This window comes from Triplophysa rosa, linkage group LG11 (assembly GCF_024868665.1).
Source record: "Triplophysa rosa linkage group LG11, Trosa_1v2, whole genome shotgun sequence".
Taxonomy (NCBI): domain Eukaryota; kingdom Metazoa; phylum Chordata; class Actinopteri; order Cypriniformes; family Nemacheilidae; genus Triplophysa; species Triplophysa rosa.
In genome coordinates, this window is record NC_079900.1 from 389,256 (window position 1) to 413,706 (window position 24,451).

At 38.6% G+C, this 24,451-nt stretch overlaps 3 protein-coding genes across 3 annotated transcripts in view; all 3 read right to left on the reverse strand.

Moving 5' to 3' along the window:
* Positions 1–2,435: 2,435 nt before the first annotated feature.
* On the reverse strand, positions 2,436–7,201 carry LOC130561182 (oocyte zinc finger protein XlCOF6-like). Its single transcript, XM_057345352.1, has 3 exons — positions 7,128–7,201; positions 6,063–6,802; positions 2,436–4,379 (listed from the first exon to the last, which is right to left on the reverse strand). Exons 1-3 carry the CDS (start codon positions 7,156–7,158, stop codon positions 2,994–2,996), a joined length of 2,157 nt encoding a protein of 718 aa, XP_057201335.1. The 5' UTR covers positions 7,159–7,201; the 3' UTR covers positions 2,436–2,993.
* On the reverse strand, positions 7,167–13,163 carry LOC130561206 (gastrula zinc finger protein XlCGF9.1-like; the record flags this gene model as incomplete). Its single annotated transcript, XM_057345383.1, has 2 exons — positions 12,992–13,163; positions 7,167–7,777 (listed from the first exon to the last, which is right to left on the reverse strand). Coding segments are annotated over exons 1-2 (642 nt in total), but the record flags the coding sequence as incomplete, so codon positions are not given.
* A 1,705-nt stretch (positions 13,164–14,868) lies between these two features.
* Positions 14,869–24,451, reverse strand: part of LOC130561153 (oocyte zinc finger protein XlCOF6-like) — a 52,957-nt gene continuing 43,374 nt past the window's right edge. The window contains exons 3-4 of the mRNA XM_057345316.1: positions 21,599–23,156; positions 14,869–15,178 (exon numbers count right to left, since the gene is read on the reverse strand). Of these exons, the coding sequence (XP_057201299.1) occupies positions 21,637–22,458 (822 nt within the window). The 5' untranslated portion in view covers positions 22,459–23,156 and the 3' untranslated portion in view covers positions 14,869–15,178; positions 21,599–21,636. The remainder of the gene's footprint in view (positions 15,179–21,598; positions 23,157–24,451) is intronic.

Here is a 24,451-nt window from a genome sequence, read left to right on the forward strand (position 1 = left end):
CTGAGCGTGTGTGTGTGTGTGTGTGTGTGTGTGTGTGTGTGTGTGTGTGTGTGTCTATGTGTGTTAGTACGTGTGCATATTGTGTGTGTGGGGTGTTTTGTATGTGGGTGTGTGTGTCTTCTGTGATTTCAACTTTTTCTTGTTTTTGCAGGTATAACTTTAATTGGTTTGCTTATAGTCAATATGTCTTATGTACAGCTGCTTTGTAACAATGAAAATTGTAAAAAGCACTATATAAATAATGTTGAGTTAAAATGGCCCTTCAGCAGGCCATGTAGTGCTTCGTCCTTTTCGTTTTGCATCTTGTTCGATTTGTTACTAGCTTTCTGCAATTCAAAAATGTGTAAAGGTCTGTAGAGGGGCGGGGCACGTTAATTGCGTTAAAAATATTAACGCGTTATTTTTTTCTGTGATTAATCATTAACGCGTTATTTTTTTCCGTTTAATCAATCTAATTAACACGTTAAATTCCCAGCCCTAATTACCACCAAATATTGAATTTGATCTTGTTTTCTTTCACTTAGCACTGGTTTTGTGATTCTTATGATTAATCTTAGTCTTCATTGATCTGATCTTATGTGGTTTAAAAAAAATACAAGCTGTGATTTTTGCCAAAAATATATTATATAATATGAAGAGTTTGTTTCCAAAATGAGATAACTCAGTTTTTAAAAAATATATATATATATGTTTTTTTTATGTTATCATGTTTTTATTGGGTTTTATTGTGTTAGTTAGCTGTATTTTTGAGTGATTATGTCTTAAATCAAAACAAACCAACTGCAGTTGAAAAAAATTAAAACTTAGTCCTCCAAACTTTATATATTGTCAATATTATTCACACAGAATGCTTTTTTCACAAAGTGCATGAGCTTAGATGAATTAGGTCTATGATTTATTAGTTTGAAAAAGAAATCCAACGGTCCTAACAGAAAGAAAACAACATGACAAAAAGATTGAATCAATATTTGGTGACAATACAGCATGACGAGTGATTTATAAGCTATTTTCTGTAGGCCAGTCATTACTGATGGGGAAAACTACAAGGTTTTTAACACAGTACATGAGTGAGAAAGGTTTAACCACACTCAGAACAGCTCTGAAATAAACTTTTCACCAAACCCATCTGTAGCAAGGTTCAATAGAAGGGAAGGAAGGAGGCGGGAACCGGCGAACATTTAACAAACTTTAATACAAAATAAACAAACAATAATTCAGCAAATAAAAGGCCGGCAGCCACCTCACGGTCGACTGCCGGCCACACGAACATAANAGAGAGAGAGAGAGAGAGAGAGAGAGAGAGAGAGAGAGAGAGAGAGAGAGAGAGAGAGAGAGAGAGAGAGAGAGAGAGAGAGAGAGAGAGAGAGAGAGAGAGAGACAGAGAGAGAGAGAGAGAGACAGAGAGAGCCTTGTAGCTGAAACTGTAGAGCGAGCGAGAGCGCGTTTTACTCTTTTACTCAATGATGAATAAATTTTCAGTTAATCCGCAGGTCACATGCGTTCCGCACCGTAGAGCACGATCCGTACGGATCATCCTGCGATCCGTTTCTCTACGATACCGCAGCGGAGAGGAAGCGTGCGTTGTAGAGTTGTTTGTCCGTTTAGGGCTGCTGTACAAAACATGGCGGCGAATTCAATGCATGTAGGGCCGCTCTGTATGTAGATATAAACATCTTATTCTAAGGTATTACAAACATAATGGTTCATTACGTAAGGTCTTTATACACCTCTGAAGAAATAGTTTTGTATATTATATTGTATTTCTGTCAATAGGTCCTCCTAAAAATGCTGTATTATTCCTGTAGCATTTATTCATTTAGCAAAAGCAGTAAAAGCCTGAACACAAATTCAAAATATTTGTTTGGTTGCTAAGCAACATCTCTTAGTATAACACTGTCCTGGAAATCAAAGTGATGCTTATGTCGATCAATCCACTGAACTGTGAAACGATGTATTAAATCTTATAAATGAACAGTGTTGGGCAAGTTACTCTGAAAAGGTAATGAATTGCTAGTTACATATTCAAATTATGATATAAATAATTCAGATTACTGTACAAATTACTCTCCAAAATGTATTTAATTACTAATTACTTTCCATATCCCTTATCAACCTTGATTAGTTAAGTGATTCATGGATAGACATGAAACACAGATTTTAAAGTTAGACTTTGAATTTTAATGTCAATTCCACTATTGCACACACATATATTACACCAAGTATTTAGTTTAATTACATCAGAAGTAACTCATTAAATTACAGAAAAAATAGAGTAATCCCTTACTTTACTTTTCAAGGGAAAAGTAATTTAATTACAGTAACTCATTACTTTGTAACTAGTTACACCCAACACTGTAAATTGATACAAAAATAAATATACCACTACAAAAAATCCAGTGAATTTGACTCATAAGCTGATGAAGTGCCCACAAAAATTCTTTATATGGTAAAGAAATATATTTTTACACATATTGTTTCATGATTTTAATTATGTTTAGCGTGATTTAAATAACTTGAAAACGTAACATCTTTACACCTACAAACATGCAGACACTGAGTTTTATACTGAGCAAGCTGTATATCTTCTATCCTAACTGTCACAGTTGTTGGTGTAAAAAAAGTAAAATGAATGTTTAAGTGTTCCCACTAGGGGCCTAATGTTTCTGTATTTTTCCAGTGAGCTACTGGAGACCCAGAACATTGACTGACTCAGAAAGGCGAGCACAGCTTGAGCAGTTTTTTATTAGCAAGCATGTTGTCAGACTTTATTTCACTGATCAGCGTTACATGTTTTTCTCTAGATTGAGAGCATCCCGAGCATTCTGAATCTAGATTCCCATAAAAGTCTTTCCACACTGACGGCATGTGAAGGGTTTCTCTCCAGCGTGAAGCTTTATTTCTGAATCTCTGTCCACACATATGGAAGGGTTTTCTCCAGTGTGAACTCTCAAATGTGTCGTAAGAAAATATCCAGTTGTGAAAGTCTTTCTACACTACGGGCACGCAGCATTTTCCATTCCAGTGTGAGTCCAAACATGTTTCATAAGTGAACTTTCACATCTAAAAGTCTTCTCACACCGATAACATGAAAATGTTTTTTCTTCAGCGTGGATTCTCATGTGGTTCTTAAGGATATTTTTACTTGTGTAACTCTTTCCACACTGATCACACGTGTATAGTTTCTCTCCAGTGTGAATCCTCATGTGTATCTTAAGTGCACTTTCACATCTAAAACACTTCTCACACTGATGACACATGAAGGGTTTCTCTCCAGTGTGAACTCTCACGTGTCTCTTAAGATGAGCTGCAGTTGTAAAACTCTTTCCACACAGACGGCATGGGTAGGGTTTCTCTCCAGTGTGAACTCTCATGTGTACCTTAAGGTCACCTCCACATCTGAAACTCTTTCCACACTGATCACACGCGTGTGGTTTCTCTTCAGTGTGAATCCTCATGTGTACCGCAAGTGCACTTTCACATATAAAACACTTCTCACACTGATGACACATGAAGGGTTTCTCTCCAGTGTGAATTCTCACGTGTATCTTAAGATTAGCTGCAGTTGTAAAACTCTTTCCACACAGACGGCATGTGTGAGGTTTCTCTCCAGTGTGAACTCTCATGTGTTCCTTAAGGTTACTTCCACATCTGAAACTCTTTCCACACTGATCACACGCGTGTGGTTTCTCTTCAGTGTGAACTCTCATGTGAGTCTTGAGTGTACTTTTATATCTAAAACTCTTTTCACACTGATGACACATGAAGGGTTTCTCTCCAGTGTGAACTCTCACATGTATCTTAAGTTGTGCTGCAACTGTGAAACTCTTTCCACACTGATCACACGTGTATAGTTTCTCTCCAGTGTGAATCCTCATGTGTATCTTGAGTGTACTTTCATATCTAAACTTCTTCTCACACCGATGACATGAAACTGGTTTTTCTTCAGCGTGGATTCTCATGTGGTTCTTAAGGATATCTTTACTTGTAAAACTCTTTTCACACTGATCACACGTGAATGGTTTCTCTCCAGTGTGAGTCCTCACGTGGTTCTTAAGTTGACCTGAAGATTTAAAACTCTTTTCACACTGATGGCATGCAAATGGTTTCTCTCCAGTGTGAGTTCTGATGTGTACCTTGAGTTGACTTGAAGATCTAAAACTCGTTTCACAATGATGACACATGAATGGTTTCTCTCCGGTGTGAGTTCTCGTGTGTGTGATAAGGGCACCATTACTTGAAAAACTCTTTCCACACTGATCACACGCGTGTGGTTTCTCTCCAGTGTGAATTCTCAAATGAGCCTGAAGGCTCCCCATACATCTGAAACTCTTTCCACACTGATCACATGCGTGTGGTTTCTCTCCAGTGTGAATCCTCATGTGTGTAGCTTAAGGTCACCAGTGCCTGAAAAACTCTTTCCACACTGATTGCATGTGAACGGTTTCTCTCCGTGTGAACTCTCATGTGTTTCTTAGAGGCTACTGACACTATTGTAAAACTCTTTTCACACGTTGACTGCCGTGATGGTTTCTCTCTAGTGTGATTCTCATGTGTACTCTGAAGGCTTCACTTTTACTCTGTAACTCGCCTCACCATCACGACATGGAATGGTTGTTTCTCCAGTGTGAGTCCTTTATGTGTCTCTTAGCAATTTTACTGTAAAACTCTTCCCATTACACTTGAATGGTGTCAGTGTACATGTCGAAACTGTTTTTTATCTTAGCTCTCACTTTTCCGTGAGTTCTCATGTGTCCAACTTCTGAAGACTCTTTCCACGCTTTTTGTCTCTTGTCTCAGAGTTCCTTTTCGATGAAACATTCTTGTTGTTTTTCACATTCCCATCAGCATCGATTCCCTAGTCTGCCTATATTCACTTCCATCATATCTGAAATAAACAACAATTAATGTTAAAACTAGTGCTGTTGAAAAGTGATTTTCTTTCAGATTAACACGTTAAAGCGCATAAGAAATGACAGGTGTAATTGTTCCTGTTTTACCCTACTCATGCACACATACACACAACGGGTGCTACTCATTCACTTGCATCTGTTTTGAGTCCATACAGTAGAAGTGAATGAATACCACCTGTTGTTCGGTTACCAACATTTAAAAAAATATCTTATTTTGTGATCTGCTGAGGAAAGAAAGTCATACAGGTTTGAAATGACGAGGGTGATGAATAGGGCTGCAACTAACGATTATTTTATTATCGACTAATCTAACGATTCTTTTTTGGATTAACCTAATAAAGATTTTTTGGATTACTTTATTAATCCTTTGGCAAACTTTCCAATAAATAATACATTCTAGTATTTTATTACATTATAAAGCATATCATACTTTTTACTCCACTACATTTCATAAATAAATATTGTTGTTTTAACATTTTAATCCTTGATTACATTAAAATCACTATTAAATCATCAATTTAATTTTAAAAGTAAAAAATACTGTTTTATGTACTTTAGTACTGTATTAAAGGTACAAACATTTAAAAATGTGTTTATGAAATACTAGAGCATGATATAGGCTCTGTATTTTTTTCCTCCAAGTGATATCTGACTCCATAATGTAATTGAGTAAAAGTGAAAATACTACTATCTATCTCTGTTTATTGCACAAAACTATCACCGTATAAAAGACTCTAATGCAGAGTGGCATAAAAGCGAGCATGCACACCCTGAACTCAGAATGATGCGCTTAATGCATTCGCTTCGTTATTTACAGTTATGCGCATCCCGGACGCACAATGATGCGCTTGAAGCACCTACTCCTTCTGAAGTCGTGGGGATCATTTTGCTCCCCAAAGAAAATAATAGTTAGAACACAATGAGAAGAGATGATAAGTTACATGTTTAAACAAGATGGTGCCGCAGATGGCTGCCTCTGTGTGGCGGGCTATGGGCGGGGCCTACGGCTATATAGTCCGACGCTGAGCGGCATTGCCTCAGAATCTTTCTCCTTCACGAAGCAAGCATCTGTGGACTTACCTACATTCTTCTCGCCGTTGACCACGCCACTAGAGGACNCGCGTGTGGTTTCTCTCCAGTGTGAATCCTCATGTGTGTCGTAAGTGCACTTTCACATATAAAACTCTTTTCGCACTGATGACACATGAAGGGTTTCTCTCCAGTGTGAATTATCATGTGCTTCTTAAGATGAGCTGCAGTTGTAAAACTCTTTCCACACAGACGGCATGTGTGAGGTTTCTCTCCAGTGTGGATTCTCATGTGTACCTTAAGGTTACTTCCACATCTGAAACTCTTTCCACACTGATCACACGCGTGTGGTTTTTCTCCAGTGTGAACTCTCATGTGCATCTTAAGTGCACTTTCACATATAAAACACTTCTCACACTGATGACACATGAAGGGTTTCTCTCCAGTGTGGATTCTCACGTGTATTTTAAGATTAGCTGCAGTTGTAAAACTCTTTCCACACAGACGGCATGTGTGAGGTTTCTCTCCAGTGTGAATCCTCATGTGTATCTTGAGTGTACTTTTATATCTAAAACTCTTTCCACACTGATCACACGCGTGTGGTTTCTCTCCAGTGTGAACTCTCATGTGTATCTTGAGTGTACTTTTATATCTAAAACTCTTTCCACACTGATCACACGTGAACGGTTTGACCCTATTGTGAGTTCTCATGTGTCCGTCTTTTGGGAATCTCTTTCCACGCGTTTTGTCTTCTGTTCTCAGAGTTCCTTTCAGTGAAACCTCCTGTATTGTTTTCACATTCTGATGTTTCTCATCAGCATCATTCACTTCAGCTTGACCATCCTTATTCACTTCCATCATATCTGAAATAAACAACAATTAGTTGTCAAAAGTATAACTGTACAAAACATACCACTTACGTGGCAAAATTTGTGAAGCTTAATTCTCAAGGAACATGATCATTTAATCAATTTGATTTTTTTGCCAAATATTTAAATATAATTCTATTAAATCTATTTCAGGTTTTGGATATATAAAGTTATTACCATATCATGTATTTCAGTGCACTCCTCCCTGTGTTTCCTCAATGCTAATCTTCTGTTTTTATGATTGAACTACAGCCAGTAATTCATTAAATGAAAGCTATTCCTCAACTGTCAATAATAAGGATTAAAAACAGACACCAACCTCTTTGTTCCTCAGTATCTTCATTTTCCATTCTGTATAGTTCTGGATCTCTCGTGTTCTCAAGCTTCTCTTCCTCCAACTTTTCTCTCCGGTGTGAATCCTCATGTGTCTGTTCAGATGAGTTTTAGTTTTGAAACTCGTTCCACACTGAATGCATGTGAACGGTTTCTCTCCAGTGTGAACTCTCATGTGTTTCTTAAGGCTACTTGAACACGTAAAACTCTTTCCACACTGTTGACATGCGTATGGTTTCTCTCTAGTGTGGATTCTCATGTGTACCTGAAGGCTTCCTTTATCTCTGTAACTCGTTTCACACTGATCACACATGAATGGTTTTTCTCCAGTGTGAGTCCTCATGTGTCTCTTAAGGACAATTTTACTTGTAAAACTCTTCCCACACTGATCACACTTGAATGGTTTGTCTCCAGTGTGAAATTTCATGTGCTGTACAAGCTGTTTTTTAATTCTGTAAGTCTTCTCACTCTTTTCTCCACTGTGAGTTCTCATGTGTCCAACTTCTGTGAAACTCTTTCCACGCTTTTTGTCTCTTGTTCTCAGAGTTCCTTTTCGAGAAACATTCTGTGTTGTTTTCACATTCCCATCAGCATCATTCCCTTCAGCTTGACTGTCCTTATTCACTTCCATCATATCTGAAATAAACAACAATTCATGTTAAAACTAGTGCTGTTGAAAAGTGATTTTCTTTCAGATTAACACGTTAAAAATATTTAACACAGTTAAAGTAGCGTCCGTTTTTTCTGTCATCCTTTGGCTATACATTATATGATCACGCTCTTATTCAAGGCTTTTAAACCATTTCAGTACGATTTGAAACAGTTGTAGGGTGGAAAAAACAACAGGAATTTAATTTTTCATACGGGCACACTGCTTCTCGTATCACTGTTACGCTGACGACACCCAGATCTACATCTCATTTCACCCAGATGATACCACTGTAGCAGCTCGCACTACTGCCTGCCTAGAGGACATCTCAACTTGGATGAAAGAGCATCACCTCCAGCTGAACCCTGTGAAGACAGAACTACTCGTGTTTCCGGCACACCCCACGGTGCAACACGATCTCACCATCAACTTAGCAAAACCACAATCACTCCTTCCAAAACAGCCAGGAACCTCGGAGTCATATTTGATGAACAGCTGTACTTCAACGATCACATTGCAAAGACAACGCGGTCATGCCGATATGCCTTATTCTACATTAGAAAGGTTAGACCCTATCTCACTGAGCATGCAGCACAACTCCTTGTCCAGACCCTGGTCATCTCAAGGTTGGACTACTGCAATGCTCTCCTTGCAAAGGCTATCAAACCACTCCAGCTGGTTCAGAACGCAGCAGCACGCCTCGTCTTCCAACTGCCCATAAGGGCTCATGTGACGGCCCTTTTCATCTCCCTCCACTGGCTACCGGATGAAGCCCGTATCAGATTCAAGTCACTAATGTTTGCCTACAGGACTATCACTGGATCTGCACCTTCATACTTTCACACCCTCCTACACTCCTACACCCCATCAAGATCCCTGCGTTCTGCAAACCAGCGGCGTCTTGTATTGCCTTCTCATAAGGGCAGTAAATCGCTTTCCCGCTCATTCTTCTTCACAACTCCTTCCTGCTGGAACATTCTTCCTAACTCAGTCCGGTCAACCACATCTCTCACAACATTCACAAAACTACTCCAAACCCATCTCTTCTGTCAATACTTGACAGACAAATGAGAAGAAAAACACTAATCCTCTCTCTTTCTCTCAACAGGTATTGTTCTGGCTTTTGTTGAAACTAGTAACTTTGTATTAGCACCTAATGTATTATTGCTCCTGTATGACATATCGCTTATTGCTCCCTGAACTCTCTGTAAGTCCCTTTGGATAAAAGCGTCTGCTAAATGACTAAATGTAAATGTTAATGAATTTATTGCCATGTCACAACCCCCTCTTTCTTACAGAGGCACCATTTTCCCTTCTAAAGATCACAGGGGTGCTGAGATTCCTCTTCTAAACTTTCCCTCTTTACTATCCTATCTCTCAGGTAATATCACATACATTTGGAAACTGTTAGTTGTATCATTTACAATTTTTTACATTTACTTTGTAACCATTTTACATGTAACATCAATTTAAGTCTGTTATTAAATACTTTCATTTACAAATCTGCAGACTAGTGTTGGTTTAGTGTTGATATTTAAACGCTCCATATTGCAATACAATATAGTCATGTTATAGCACATATATACATATATATACTCTCCCACATATATAGCTATAATCACTGCGCTTATCTCTGTCATTGGTATAAGTGGTGGAAGGGTGGAAGCTGGCAAGAAATACACAGTTTAATACCATCTTGCTGTTAACGTGTCATTTCGGCATCCCTAAAGCCTGAACCACTATAGCGGAACCACCCATTCACAGCTTTGACGTGTCCTGTACAGTAGTACTGGCTGGTATGACCATAAATTAATATAACTATATTTTTACAGTTGCAGTCAAAATACAGAACCTTTTAATTGTGCAAATTTTGCAAACAACTTGTAGCTACACAATGTAAACAATCCCCTTCCCCTATAACGGCAAAGTGTAGACTTCTTTAACAACTGAATAGCATGCAAAGGTATTTTGCACACATAATATTTAAGCAAATAAATACAGAACAGGGCTCGAAATTAACTTTTTTCCTTGGTAGCACTGGTGCTCCCAACTTCAAGAGTTAGGAGCACCCACCCAAAAATTAATACATGGTCTGTCTGAATGGTTGAATACAATTTTACCATTAAAACATGCATGTGATGTCTGCTGTGTTTTAGTCACAATGGCTTCATGATTTCCTGAAATCATTTTTTTAATCATGAAACAAAGGCTAAAATTAGATATTTGCGTAGAAAGCGATCGCATCACGCTGTCAATCCTCCTTCCTCTACTGACCCTTATTTCTCATAGCATACTGAGAAACAGTTTAAACTAAAAACACATCATGTTATATGCTTATATTGAGCAGGTATGATGGGAACACAATCTCTTTTTGTGAGTGTATTTAATATAACGTAATGCGAACTTGCAATTGCTAACGTTTCACCTGTGGTACAGAAAGTCATCTGCTGTTAGCCTGCGCGCTCCCATTGCCATTGTCCATAACAACATCTTGTTCTCTCTAGTGAGCGGATAGGTTCAGTGTCGAGGCCATTGTGGGAACAGCTCACGTTGAACTCAGTTTGTAGCTGTAAATAATTTTTTTACCCATGTAATCTTAATAAATAAGGGTATGATACCATAAAAACTATTAGCCTATAACTCAAAATTTCAAATATTGTTGAAAACAACTAATCAGCAAGAAATCAAATAAAATCAAGTAATCAAAGTATGTGCAATAGCACAGATAAATGTAATAAAGCAAACATACAAATAATCAGTGCATTTCAGGTGTTTTAGGTGGGTCTAATAATAGTTATCAGGTACAGAAATCAAATCATTTAAATACTTGATAGTGTTCACTGTATTAAATTTAATATTGATTTAACCTTATAAAGTTATAATTTAATCAGTGAAGAGCAGTGAGTGTTTTATGTCTTCGTTCTTTGTTGTTTGATGAACAAAACTGAGACGTTTATTCAGTGTTGTGGAGTAAAGTTAGCTAACTACAAGTAGCGACGCTACTAACTTAACTACATTTTTCAGTAGCTTGGCAGTAGCTCAACAACTTTTAAGACAGTGTAGCTTTTCCAGTAGTTAATTACCTTTTAAGAAAGTAGCAGTGTAGTTCGACCAAAAGCTACATTCCGTTCTGCCTTCAGAGCAGCGCTGCTGTAACGTTTTCTTACTGTATCACAAACTGAAGTGGTTCATTATCGCCATTTACTGCAGTAACTATGTATTGCGGCTTTACGCTTCACTGAGAAGAAATCGTAAAGGACGTACATGAGTGGGTAAATATTTAAAGTTTGAAACATTATTATTAAATATGAATATTATGTAATGAAAATAATAAATAACATTACAACTTCTCTGTTTGTTTAAAACATTAGTCAATAACACATGTGTATCACATCACATAAAAATATAGTATACTTTAGTATTTACTATAGTAAATTGTAGTATATTATGGCAACTATTAACATATACTACAGTATTATATATTATCTATAGCTATAGTAAATGTATACACTTTATAAATTCTGTTGTTACTTTAATATTTACTAAAGTAAAAAAAGGTACTGTATCTAGGAAATTTACTATATAGTTTTCTATAAAAAAATATTATACTCCTGTATTTTTTTAATGTGGGATTGTAAAAAATAAAAAAGTAGTTTCAAAGAAGCTAGCTACTTTTTTATAGTAACTTGTAGTGTAGCTAACTACTTTTTCAGATGGGTAGCTAAGCTGTAACTTAACCACTTTTATTAAAGCGGCCATTCCCCGTAATGCCAAATTTCAAACTTTAGTTAGTGTCTAATGTTGCTGTTACAGCATAAATAAGACCTGTAAAATGATAAAGCTCAAGTTTAATCAAGTTTAAATCTCTGACACTGGCCTTCAGAAAGATAACGGCAAATTTCGCCCATCTACCGTTTCTCACTGCTCCAGGTCTACATCCCCTCCCGTCATCTTCGCTCTGAAAATGAGCGACGCCTGGTTGTTCCATCACAGCGAGGAACCAAAACAAATCTTAGCTTTGTATACTGTGATAGGCTGACTGAGACCAGTTTTACCGCACCTATGCTTTGTTGTTCTTTTGTTGCACAAATTGCTTCTATTGTTTTTCCCCTACTTTGTAAGTCGCTTTGAATAAAAGCGTCTGCTTAATGACTAAATGTAAATGTAAATGTAAATCGCTTGCAAAACCCTTTACTTGTTGGGTTCCCCTGTGGTGGAATGAACTATCAGCCGCCATCTGAACTGCAGCATCCTTCACAACTTTCAAAAAACAACTCAAAACAAACCTGTTCCCCATTTACTTGACTAACCAATAACTGTCTGTCTTGTGTCTAAAAAAAACTTGTTGTTCACTCTCCTTTATTACTCCAGCTTTAATCCTCTAGTAGCATGGCCTAAACTAACGGTTCTGTTGTGTTGACAAAATGTTTATATGCTCTCCTACTTGTGAGTCGCTTTGGATAAAAGCGTCTGCCAAATGAATGAATGTAAATGTAATGTAGACCGTCTTCATGTTGTTTCTACAAAGTACATTCATGTGTAGATTAAATGTGAAAATTATCAGAATCTAAAAGTATATTTTAAAACATTCATGTTATGTTATTAAAACATTAAACATTCATTAGGCAGTTGTGGCCTAATGGTTAGAGAGTCGGACTCATGACCAGAAGGTTGCAGGTTCGATTCCCAGGGCCGGCGGGTAACAACTGAGGTGCCCTTGAGCAAGGCACCTGACCCCTACTTGCTCCCCGGGCGCTGTAGTGATAGCTGCCCACTGCTCCGGGGGTACGTGTGTTCACTACTCTCTGGATGGGTTAAATGCAGAGGTCACATTTCGTTGCCTTGTACATGTGCAATGACAATAAATTGAATCTAAATCTAAAAAAAAATTAAAATCTTATGTGAAATTGATTAATTCGGGTTTTTTTATCGATTGACAGCACTAGTTAAAACTCTACCAGTTTTACAATTGTACAAAACATACAAATTAAGTTGCAAAATTTGTGACGTTTAATTCTCAAGGACTTTATTTCAGATTTAGGATATATAAAGTTATTACCATATCATGTATTTCAGTGCACTCCTCCCTGTGTTTCCTCAATGCTAATCTTCTGTTTTTATGATTGAACTACAGCCAGTAATTCATTAAATGAAAGCTATTCCTCAACTGTCAATAATAAGGATTAAAAACAGACACCAACCTCTTTGTTCCTCAGTATCTTCATTTTCCATTCTGTATAGTTCTGGATCTCTCGTGTTCTCAAGCTTCTCTTCCTCCAACAACAGTATGAAGAACTCCTGAAGTGATGTTCTGCTTGTTTGTCTCTCACATTTATTGGTGGATTGCTGTAGGAGGAGCTTTACTGAAGGTGTCAATCACTGTCGGGTGTGAACGGGGGATTTGTCAGTAAAACATTCATACTGGAGTCATGTGTTTCAGGCTTTTATTGTTCAGATCAATATTCACCTGTTTATTTCTTTGGTGTAAACTAGACTGTGAAGCTCTGGTGGATAGTGAGCGCTCACAAAGCCTCCGTTCAGAACTGAAGGAATCTTTAATAGACCAGATCGTGATGACACTCAAGTCGTTGTGATTCTGAACAAAAGCAGAATTCATGTGAAATTAATAAAGACACAAATAACACAGTTCATGTATAAAAGCATTGACTGATATAAACATGGCAGTTATTTTAGTCATGTCATCTTACATTACACTAGTTCTTTACTATGACTGATGTTATTTACTACATAGACAGAAGACATGAAATAACTTTATATTACTGACACAATCAGAGAAATAACCTCACACTGATGGATTTCTGTCACATGAGTTTAATGCTAATCATCATTATATACTGTGAGAATAAGCATAAGAACTCAGTTCTACATTAAACAATTGTATCCCAGTTTAATATTACACATCTGAGTTTAATATGACACATTATTACACATTAACCGAATTATTCTACTCAAGAATCACTGTGTGAGCATCATTTTATTACTTTAACCGGTTTTATCATCGTCCCGTTAGCTAAAGATGCTACAGCTAACAATAGAGCAAACACGAGTGAAAATATAAAACGACACATTTAAACATCAACATATAAACACTAAAACACTTAAAGTGAATTATTCAACTAACATCACTCACTTGTGTATGAAAAATCACAACTCTGACGAACTTTCTGCACGCGCACACAGAAGCGCGTCCTCGCGAGACTGAAGCATGAAGAGTGTGACGTCATGTTTCTTAAAGTCACAGAAGGCGATGTACTTCATTCATGACTACAGTCCACATCAAAAGCTTTTTTAACATGTAGAGGGTCAACTAACTTGTAGCTGAAATCGTTTTTTAAAAATACATATTTATTTAGATTTTGAAATGAATATCAAATCCTGCATTTTGTCACAGTCTATTCAAACACAAACATTTATTCTGTGTGTCAATTTACATGAGAGCTTAAGATATTATCATAATGAATGAGGTGAAAAGAGAACTCTCATCCTGGAACAATGAGGTTTCTCAACAGCTCTATTAACACTGATGTGAGAAACAAATCAAGATCATCAGCAGGAGGCTGAAAGCTCCGTTAACACAAAAATGTCCCGGAAAAGTAAAAAAAAACACGTTTTACTTTCCCAAAGGCTTCTTGTATTTTTCCACTGAGCTACAGGAGACAGAGAATGAAAAGTCAAAATTAATTGTTGAATGAAACTAAATGATACTTAGAATTAGTTTTAATTTGGTGTAAATTGTTAGCATCTAAATCTGGGTTTGGTTCTTTGTCAACCCATCAACAATTATATATATAGTTCTATTTATTGTATTGAACTAGTATAACACCAACTAAACTACATAACATGATGTCTTATTTACACAAGAACATTGATTATAGAGGTTTAATTTGAAAAAAGGAAAATTGTTTATTGTTTATATTATAGAGTTCAAACTTAAAAATGAAAACGTGTTTTTATCCCTCAGTTCATTTATTATATAACAAGACTATGAACACTTGTTGAATGAATCAAATTAAAATAGAAGAAATTATTGCAGATATAGAAGTGAATAACCGTCAAATTTTATTAATAACATTTTCATAAAAACTGTTCTCTACATTTTACTTTTGTTCAATAACTGAAAGAAATGTTTCAGAATAAATAATTCAATAACTCAAAATAAATTCACTGAGATATTCTAGAAAAACTTTATTTTATCACTAAATTGGGTTAGACAAACTCAAAATCTCTGCTGTGAATTATCTCTTCAATCTTCTGCAGTTTCAGTGAAGTGAGAACGTGCGTCTTTGACTTTCACAGGCGTCCATTTGTTTGCAGGTCAACATTTACATCAAACCATTTAACGCTCTCTCCATCTGCACTCCACCGCCCTGCATGTAGAGAAAGAAATGAATGAAACACACACCTACATGAATCTCACATATAACCAGCTGTAATCTAACACTGTAGATGAATAATAAAAGTCAGGATATAGTTGAATATAGTCTGTGTTTTTGATGGTTTGCACACAAAACGTCTCCTCGTCGCTTTATATAATTCAAGCTGAACCACTGGAGTGACGTGGACTATTTTAACGATGTCTTGACTCACTTTCAGCGCTTTGAAGTTTGGTTTCATTGATGTCTATGGAGGAGTCAGAAAGATCCCAGACCTCTTCAAAACGATCTTAATCTGTGTTCTGAAGATAAACGGAGGTCCAAGGGTTGACCAACGACTTGAGGTTGAGTAACTCATGACAGTGTGATGGGATTAAAAAATTAGGGGAATGTTTTATATATTTGGTGATGAGAATTATTTTTATTAATGTTTAGTTAACAACGCCTGTGTATTTCCACATTTTGCAGTATGTATAAACTAGTTAATGGACTAGACCAGTCTGTGTATGGCCACATGCTACTCTGTTGACAAACTCTCTTAATAGACTTTTCCGTACGCCAGCGTGATAGGCGGAGTAGGAAAGGGTGGAGACTGCTGTCCTTTAAAAAGTGCTGTGGAGACAGAGATCGGTGTGTTCTCTTACGGAAGACATCCAGTCACGTGCCGATACGACGGAAGTGTACGTTTGGTCTTAGAGCTGTGGTGTGCAGGCGCTGTCGGCTGAGAGGTTTGGAAACGCACGAGTGGATTAAGTTGCAACGAACACGACGGTGACCTAGAGAAATTACATGCACCGCGGAGTTGAGCTGCAGGAACACGGCGGTCACGTCAAGTGCGCGAGTGGATCGGGTTACAGTTAATACGACGGTGACACAGAGGATCCGATTACAACGCCGAATACATTTAGACTGGGTAGTGGAAGTCACTACCCGGTCATATTGTGAGTACAACCCCAGTAACTGATTATTGAGCGAGATTGAGTGAGAAAGACTCCTTAGGCTTTGTCAATTTACACCATTCGACTCCAAAATAGTAGAACTTGAGAACTATTTGCCAGTATTCCAATAATAGCCACTCTGTTTTTGTCATGATCGTAATTTGGTTGGTGTGGTGTTGTGATACCAGATTTTGATATTTTGTGCTGTGATTTGTTATTGTTTTGCACGGGTGAGAGTGGTAATTAGTGGCTTGGCTGCTACATTGGACTAGAGATACTGACAGTTGTTTATTGTTTTTCAGTGAACTACTACAAAGCGTATCTGGAGACCCTGGCATGTGGGGCTAAAACCAGACTGTTGTCCGGCCAGGAGAATCAGACAATTGGACTGCCCTAAGGACAAACATCTTGTGGCACACTCTAAGGATTAAATATTTGCTGTAATTGCCTAGATACTAAACATTGTGTTACAGGTTTTTTTAGAGACAAATCTTCGCTGCATCAGTTTTAAGCTAAATACTTTTACAGCCTATTATGCTATATTAATAAACAGATTTGTACTTCGATATACCTCTTGAGTGTCAATGTGTAAGTGTTCCGCCCTCAGGAAAAGTAATTGAGTAGAATTTGGGTTGACCTGAGTCCTGGGTCTCAGTGATATACCCAGGTTGCGTAGTCGGCTACTTTTATTAGTAACACCTTTACTGGCATTTAGAAAAGCCTTACAACTTGGCCCTCGTAACATGACAGAGTGTCCTTTTAAGAAATCCTTTTTCCCTATTTTCCATCCTATTATATTTCCCATCCTATTTGGAATAAAGTTGAGTTACTGAGTGCATTTACATGCACAGAATAAACGGATATCTATCAAAAATCATCTTGAAAAGAACCCTGTTTCCACGTGTTTACATGCACAGTAATAAACCGGCTACGCAGAAAACCGCATTTACATGGAAGTTTGAGACTTGCCGGGTTTCTCACGTGCAGTGACGTCATCGTCGATAGTCTGTTTAGTAATTAAAAACGCAGCGGGAAAACGATCAGAAGCTGTATTTTTATATCTCTTCTCATGTCCGCAGTACCTGCATATGCGACAATAGTTCTTCATCATTTTGACATTTCTACATCAACTGCATGATTCGAGAGCAGACTTTTGTGCGTTGTTTTCATATTACTTCCGTTTGAGACTTTTACTATTGCGCTGTCAGACATGCGCACATAAACAAAACTGAGAGAAAACCGGTAAAGGTGTTTACACGCAGCGCGAAATCAGAGTAATGGGCAAAAACTTCCTCTTACGCCGTTTATGAGATTTCCCCAATAAAACGAAATCGTTTTACGTGATTACATGACCTTATTCCGATTATGCTTAATAAACTGATAACGTGTAAGACTGTGCATGTACAGTAATGGGCGATTTTTACTTCTGCATAGGACCTACGCCGTAACCTACAGTGTAGCCTACGCAGAGCCGCGTACCCTGTGCGTACCCTACGCCGTAGCCTGACGCGCACCTCTCCAAAAATGTAACAACGCGTCAACTCAACGCGGACCCTACGCGGACCGCAAGCGCTGTGATTGGTCGGTTTGGCAGCATCGTACTTCCTTCTACGCATTTCTGGCGTCTTCTTCTCTGGCGTCTTCTTCCGGCAAGTTCAGAGTCCACAAAAGAACAACATGGCGAGCATCGACATCTCTGGTTTCTAGCTTTTTGTTGAAGTGATTTAATTAAAAGTAACTGTTTTTCTACTTCGATCAGCTCCAACTCTGTTAAGATGCGATCAGCTTCCATCGCTTGCAAACACTAACATACACACAAAACATCGGCGAAGAAGAGCAAACCCGTGAAAACACAAAGAGCCATCTAGCGTTTCGGCGGTGTAATTGCAGTACGACGCATACTCTCAACGCAGAACCATAAATGTTCACGATGGCGTCGTCTACGTACGTAGGCTACGCCGTAGGTTACGGCGTAGGTCCTACGCACGACTATAACTTAAGCTTTAATGCACTCACTTATATGTGACCCTGTCTGTGAAACCTCAGCTGAAGTCATTTTTGTTATTAAAGACATGATGATCGTAATCGAATCGTGAGACCAGTGACGATTCACAGTTACAAACAAAGAAATTACACTTCACCCACCCCTATTCCCTATCCGGTGCACCATGAGTGATTCATCATATAGGACATTATGACTTTGTCCAAATACACCCACTTGTGGTCTTGGCCACTTGAGAGCGTGTGTACGCGACAGGAAGTCAAAGCGAAAGTCTGCCCCATGTCTTAATATTGCCAAAGTATAGTGCCCTTAACGCACACTAAACCCACACTATCTTGAATAGCGCTTCAGAGCGGTATTCAGGGCTATCATGCATCATGTTCTGGATATAAATCAGGCTGTCAGGCAATCAGCCACAGCATAAAAGAGAACAAAGAAAACACAGAAGTGTGTGTGGCTGGGGACGGTGTAGGCAAGAGGGGACGGTCTGTACCAGGAAAGAATTGACCAATCTACAGTCCAAGAATAAGGAGAAACCCGCGAGAGAAGGAGTCGTGAGTAGCCTGTACTCCCCAATTAATTCCTCTCTTCTGCTTCCCTTCCAGACCTAACGTGAGGATACAAGAATCCCCAAGAGGAAGAACACACCTGTTACAGTTTTTTTTCCCCTTCCCTCTCCTTATCTGAAATAAAGACTTTACGTTTTAGTTTGACCAAACTACTTCCTCTTGCCTTGTATTTCTATGTCAGGATTTGACATGGGTTGTATGCATGTTGCTGCTGATAGGGCCGACATTCTTGACACACCCACCAAACAAGAGAAAACCTATCTCAAACCCTGTTGCACACAGTTTCCAGGAAAAGCGTTGTTCAAAACGTTGTGCACCAGTTTGAGCTTGAATGTACTCCAGGTTAGAAATACTACATGCTCACTTAGGATCTTCACGCCCACTAGAACACTTGGGTCAAATACAGAAAATACGTCATGGAAGTGGTCAAGTGCACAGACAGTGTGGGTCTCTGGACAAAGCCAATAAATGTGCGAGCCAGAGTGTCAGTTTTGAACGCTTATATCTTCTAAATGCGAAATTTCTTCGCGCTTTGGATCGTATTAATATTTATCAATGTCCTTAAGGCTAATATATTGTTGATAAAAAGAAAGCAACTTTCTTTTTATTTAAGTTGATCTTTACAGTGAAGGAAATAATTATTTGATCCCCTGCTGATTTTGTAAGTTTGCCTGCTTATAAAGAAAAGAAGGGTCTATATCAGTTCAAATAAACCTACCATAAAAATTAGAGACAAAATATATATTTTTAAAAATCAGGGGAATAATTGTTATATAAAGGTTATAAATTGATTTGTATTTCAGTCAGTAAAATAAGTATTTGATCCCCGGGCAAAATATAACTTTGTACTTGGTGGAGAAACCCTTGTTGGCAAGCACAGCGGTAGAACCTCGGAGTCCTATTTGATTAACAGGTGTCCTTCAACGATCACATTGCAAAGACATTGTCGATATGCCTTATTCAACATTAGAAAGGTTAGACCCTATCTCACTGAGCATGCGGCACAACTCCTTGTCCAGGCCCTGGTCATCTCAAGGTTGGACTACTGTGATACTCTCCTTGCTGACCTTACTGCAAAGGCTATCAAACCACTCCAGCTGGTTCAGAACGCAGCAGCACGCCTCGTCTTTCACGTGACATCCCTTTCATCTCATTCCACTGGCTACCGGTTGAAGCCCGTATCAGATTCAAGTAAGTAATGCTTGCCTACAGGACTATCACTGGATCTGCACCACCATACTTTCACACCCTCCTACACTCCTACATCCCATCAAGATTCCTGCGTTCAGCAAACCAGCGGCTTCTTGTATTGTCTTCTCATAAGGGCAGTAAATTGCTTTCCCTCTCATTCTCCTTCACAACTCCTTCCTGGTGGAACACTCTTCCTAACTCTGTCCGGTCAACCACATCTCTCACAACATTCACAAAACTACTCCAAACCCATCTCTTCTGTCAATACTTGACAGACAAATGAGAAGAAAACTCACTATCCCTCTCTCTTTTGCTCAACAGGTAGTGGTCTAGCTTTTGTTGAAACTAGTAACTTTGTATTAGCACCTATTGTATTTTTGCTCCTGTATGACATATCGCTTATTGATCCCTGATCTCTTTGTAAGTTGCTTTGGATAAAAGCATCTTGCGATAGTTGGTCACCAGGTTTGCACATGTGTCAGGATACATTTAGTCCACTCCTCTGTAAACCTTTAAGGTTTCTTGGCTGTCGCTCAGCAAATTGGAGTTTTAGCCTCCTTCACAGATGTTCTATAGGACTAGGGTCTAGAGACTGGCTTTAATATGCTTCTCCTTAAGCCACTCTTTGCTTGTCTTGGCAATATGTTTTGGGTCTTTGTCCTGTAACAGGCACATCCACGACCCATCTTCAGTGATCTAGTTAAGGGGAGGAGGTTCTCGTCCAAGATTTTACGGTACACTGGCCTGTCCCTCAGCCCCTCAATGCGGTGAAGTCATCCTGTACCTGTAGCAGAGAAAAAGCCCTAAAGTATAATGTTTCCAACACTGTAGGGATGGTGTTCTTGGGCTCATGGTCAGCATTTCTCTCCCTCCAAAAACGGGAGTCAATTTTGGCCTCACAGCAGTGCCAGCACTTTCGCCAAAGCCTTTTCTGAATCATTTTGATGTTCATTGTCAAACTTCAGATGAGCCAGGCGGGCGTTCTTGGGCAGGAGGACCTTGCGGGTGCTTCAGGATTTCAATCTATTGTGGCATAGCGTGTTACCAATGTTTTGCTTGCTAACTGTGTTCCCAACTGTCTTGAAATCATGAACAAGCTTCTTTCCAAATAATTTCACCAACAGTTGTCTCCTTCTCTCCAAGCTTCTGTCTGTAGCCTATTCAAGGTTTGTGCAGGTCTACAATCTTGTCCCTGACATCCTTTAAAACCTATTTGGTCTGGACCATGGTGGTGGAGAGGTTGAATGGAAGATACAGATTCTGTTGGCAGGCATCTTTTATATACATAACAAGCTGATTTAGGAGAACTTTCTTAAAGCGACAGGACTAATCTGTGGTCCATATAGGCACATAACCAATCTGTGGAGCCAGAATTCTTGCTGGTTGCTCGGGGATCAAATACTTAATTCAATGACTGAAATGCAAATCAATTTATAACCTTTATATAAAAAAATTCCCATGATTATTTACAATTTTTTTGTCTCTATCAGTTAAAATAAACCTACCATAAAAATTATAGACCCTTAATTTCTTTGTAAGCAGGCAAACTTACAAAATCAGCAGGGGATATAATAATTATTTCCCCCAATGTATGTTGTAGTTGGAATGGACCAAATAACAAATGAGCTGAAAGCTAGAGAAAAAAAATGTTTTCATTACGTTATTATGTCAGTTTTAAGCAACCTTTCAGTGGTGTCCCCCACAAACGTATTACCTTTGTGACCATATCTGGTGTGTTGGGTGGTGGTCACCCTACTGACCACACGTGATGGGTTTCTCTCCAGTGTGACTTCTCTTGTGTACCCGAAGGTAACCTTTATCCGTGAAACTCTTTCCACACTGATCACATGAGTAGGGTTTCTCTCCAGTGTGAGTTTTCAAATGCTTCTTAAGGCCACTGGTACTTGAGAAACACTTCTCACAGTGATGACACATGAAGGGTTTCTCTCCAGTGTGACTTCTCATGTGTTTCTTAAGGCCACTGGTACTTGAAAAACACTTTTCACACTGCTGACACGGGAACGGTTTCTCTCCAGTGTGAACTCTCATGTGTTCTTGAAGTTGACTGCCAGTTCTAAAGCTCTTTCCACACAGATGACATGCAAACGGCTTCTCTTCACTGTGAGTTCCCAAATGATTTTTAAGGCCAGTGATATTTGAGAAACTCTTTTCACACTGATGACACATGAAGGGTTTCTCTCCAGTGTGAACTGGCATGTGTGCCTTGAGTTGTGATGCAACTGTGAAACTCTTTCCACACTGATCACACGTGTATAGTTTCTCTCCAGTGTGAATCCTCATGTGTATCTTGAGTGTACTTTTATATCTAAACTTCTTCTCACACTGATGACATGAAAATGTTTTTTCTCTAGCGTGGATACTCATGTGGTTCCTTAGGATATTTCTACTTGTGAAACTTTTTTCACACTGATCACACATGAACGGTTTCTCTCCGGTGTGAATTCTCATGTGAGTCTTAAATTGACTTGCACATCTGAAACTCTTTCCACACAGAAGGCATGTGAAGGGTTTCTCTCCAGTGTGAGATCTCATGTGCCTCTTCAGGTTACCCATGAATGAAAAACTCTGTCCACACTGAAGACATGCAAATGGTTTCTCTCCGGTGTGAGTTCTCAAGTGCGTCTTAAGGTTTTCCGCATTTGAAAAACTCTTTCCACACTTATCACATGCTTAGGGTTTCTCTCCAGTGTGAACTCTCATGTGTCTCTTAAGGTGACCGCGAGATCTAAAACTCTTTTCTCACTGATGACATGCAAATGGTTTCTCTCCAGTGTGAACTCTCATGTGTAGCTTAAGGTCACCAGTGCCTGAAAAACTCTTTCCACACTGTTGGCACGGGAATGGTTTCTCTCCCGTGTGAATTCTCATGTGTTTCTTGAGGTTACTCATATTTGTAAAACCCTTTTCACAGTGATGGCACGTGAATGGTTTTTCTCCAGTGTGAGTTCTCATGTGTATCTGAAGGGCACTTTTACTTGTGAAACCCCTCCCACACTCTTGACATGTGAAGGGTTTCTCAGCAGTGTGATTTTTTATGTGTCTCTCAAGTTGTGCTTCACCTGGAAAACTCTTTTGACACTGATGACATGCAAATGTTTTTTCTCCTCTGTGAGTTCTCATCTGTCCAACTTCTGAGGATCTCTTTCCACGCTTTTTATCTCCTGCTCTCAGAGTTCCTTCTCTTGAAACATACGGACTTGTTTTTTTCACATTCTGATGTTTCCCATCTGCATCATTCACTTCCATCATATCTGAAATAAACAAATTGAATAGTTAAAACTCAAACAAAACATACAAATGAACATCTGGGCCCATGTTGTTAAAGCGCATAAGAAATGACAGGTGTAATTGTTCCTGTTTTACCCTACTCATGCACACATACACACAACGGGTGCTACTCATTCACTTGCATCTGTTTTGAGTCCATACAGTAGAAGTGAATGAATACCACCTGTTGTTCGGTTACCAACATTTAAAAAAATATCTTATTTTGTGATCTGCTGAGGAAAGAAAGTCATACAGGTTTGAAATGACAAGAGGGTGATGAATAGGGCTGCAACTAACGATTATTTTATTATCGACTAATCTAACGATTCTTTTTTGGATTAACCTAATAAAGATTTTTTGGATTACTTTATTAATCCTTTGGCAAACTTTCCAATAAATAATACATTCTAGTATTTTATTACATTATAAAGCATATCATACTTTTTACTCCACTACATTTCATAAATAAATATTGTTGTTTTAACATTTTAATCCTTGATTACATTAAAATCACTATTAAATCATCAATTTAATTTTAAAAGTAAAAAATACTGTTTTATGTACTTTAGTACTGTATTAAAGGTACAAACATTTAAAAATGTGTTTATGAAATACTAGAGCATGATATAGGCTCTGTATTTTTTTCCTCCAAGTGATATCTGACTCCATAATGTAATTGAGTAAAAGTGAAAATACTACTATCTATCTCTGTTTATTGCACAAAACTATCACCGTATAAAAGACTCTAATGCAGAGTGGCATAAAAGCGAGCATGCACACCCTGAACTCAGAATGATGCGCTTAATGCATTCGCTTCGTTATTTACAGTTATGCGCATCCCGGACGCACAATGATGCGCTTGAAGCACCTACTCCTTCTGAAGTCGTGGGGATCATTTTGCTCCCCAAAGAAAATAATAGTTAGAACACAATGAGAAGAGATGATAAGTTACATGTTTAAACAAGATGGTGCCGCAGATGGCTGCCTCTGTGTGGCGGGCTATGGGCGGGGCCTACGGCTATATAGTCCGACGCTGAGCGGCATTGCCTCAGAATCTTTCTCCTTCACGAAGCAAGCATCTGTGGACTTACCTACATTCTTCTCGCCGTTGACCACGCCACTAGAGGACAACGATCACCGGTTCCCCTTCGGCGATCCGGCAAGAAGAGGAAGAGATGTCAATTAAGGAGTGTTGCGCGTGTGGTGGACCCATTGAGCTCCCCGACGCGCACGATGCGTGTGTCTTCTGTCTGGGCCGAGACCACGTGGAAGCCGCGCT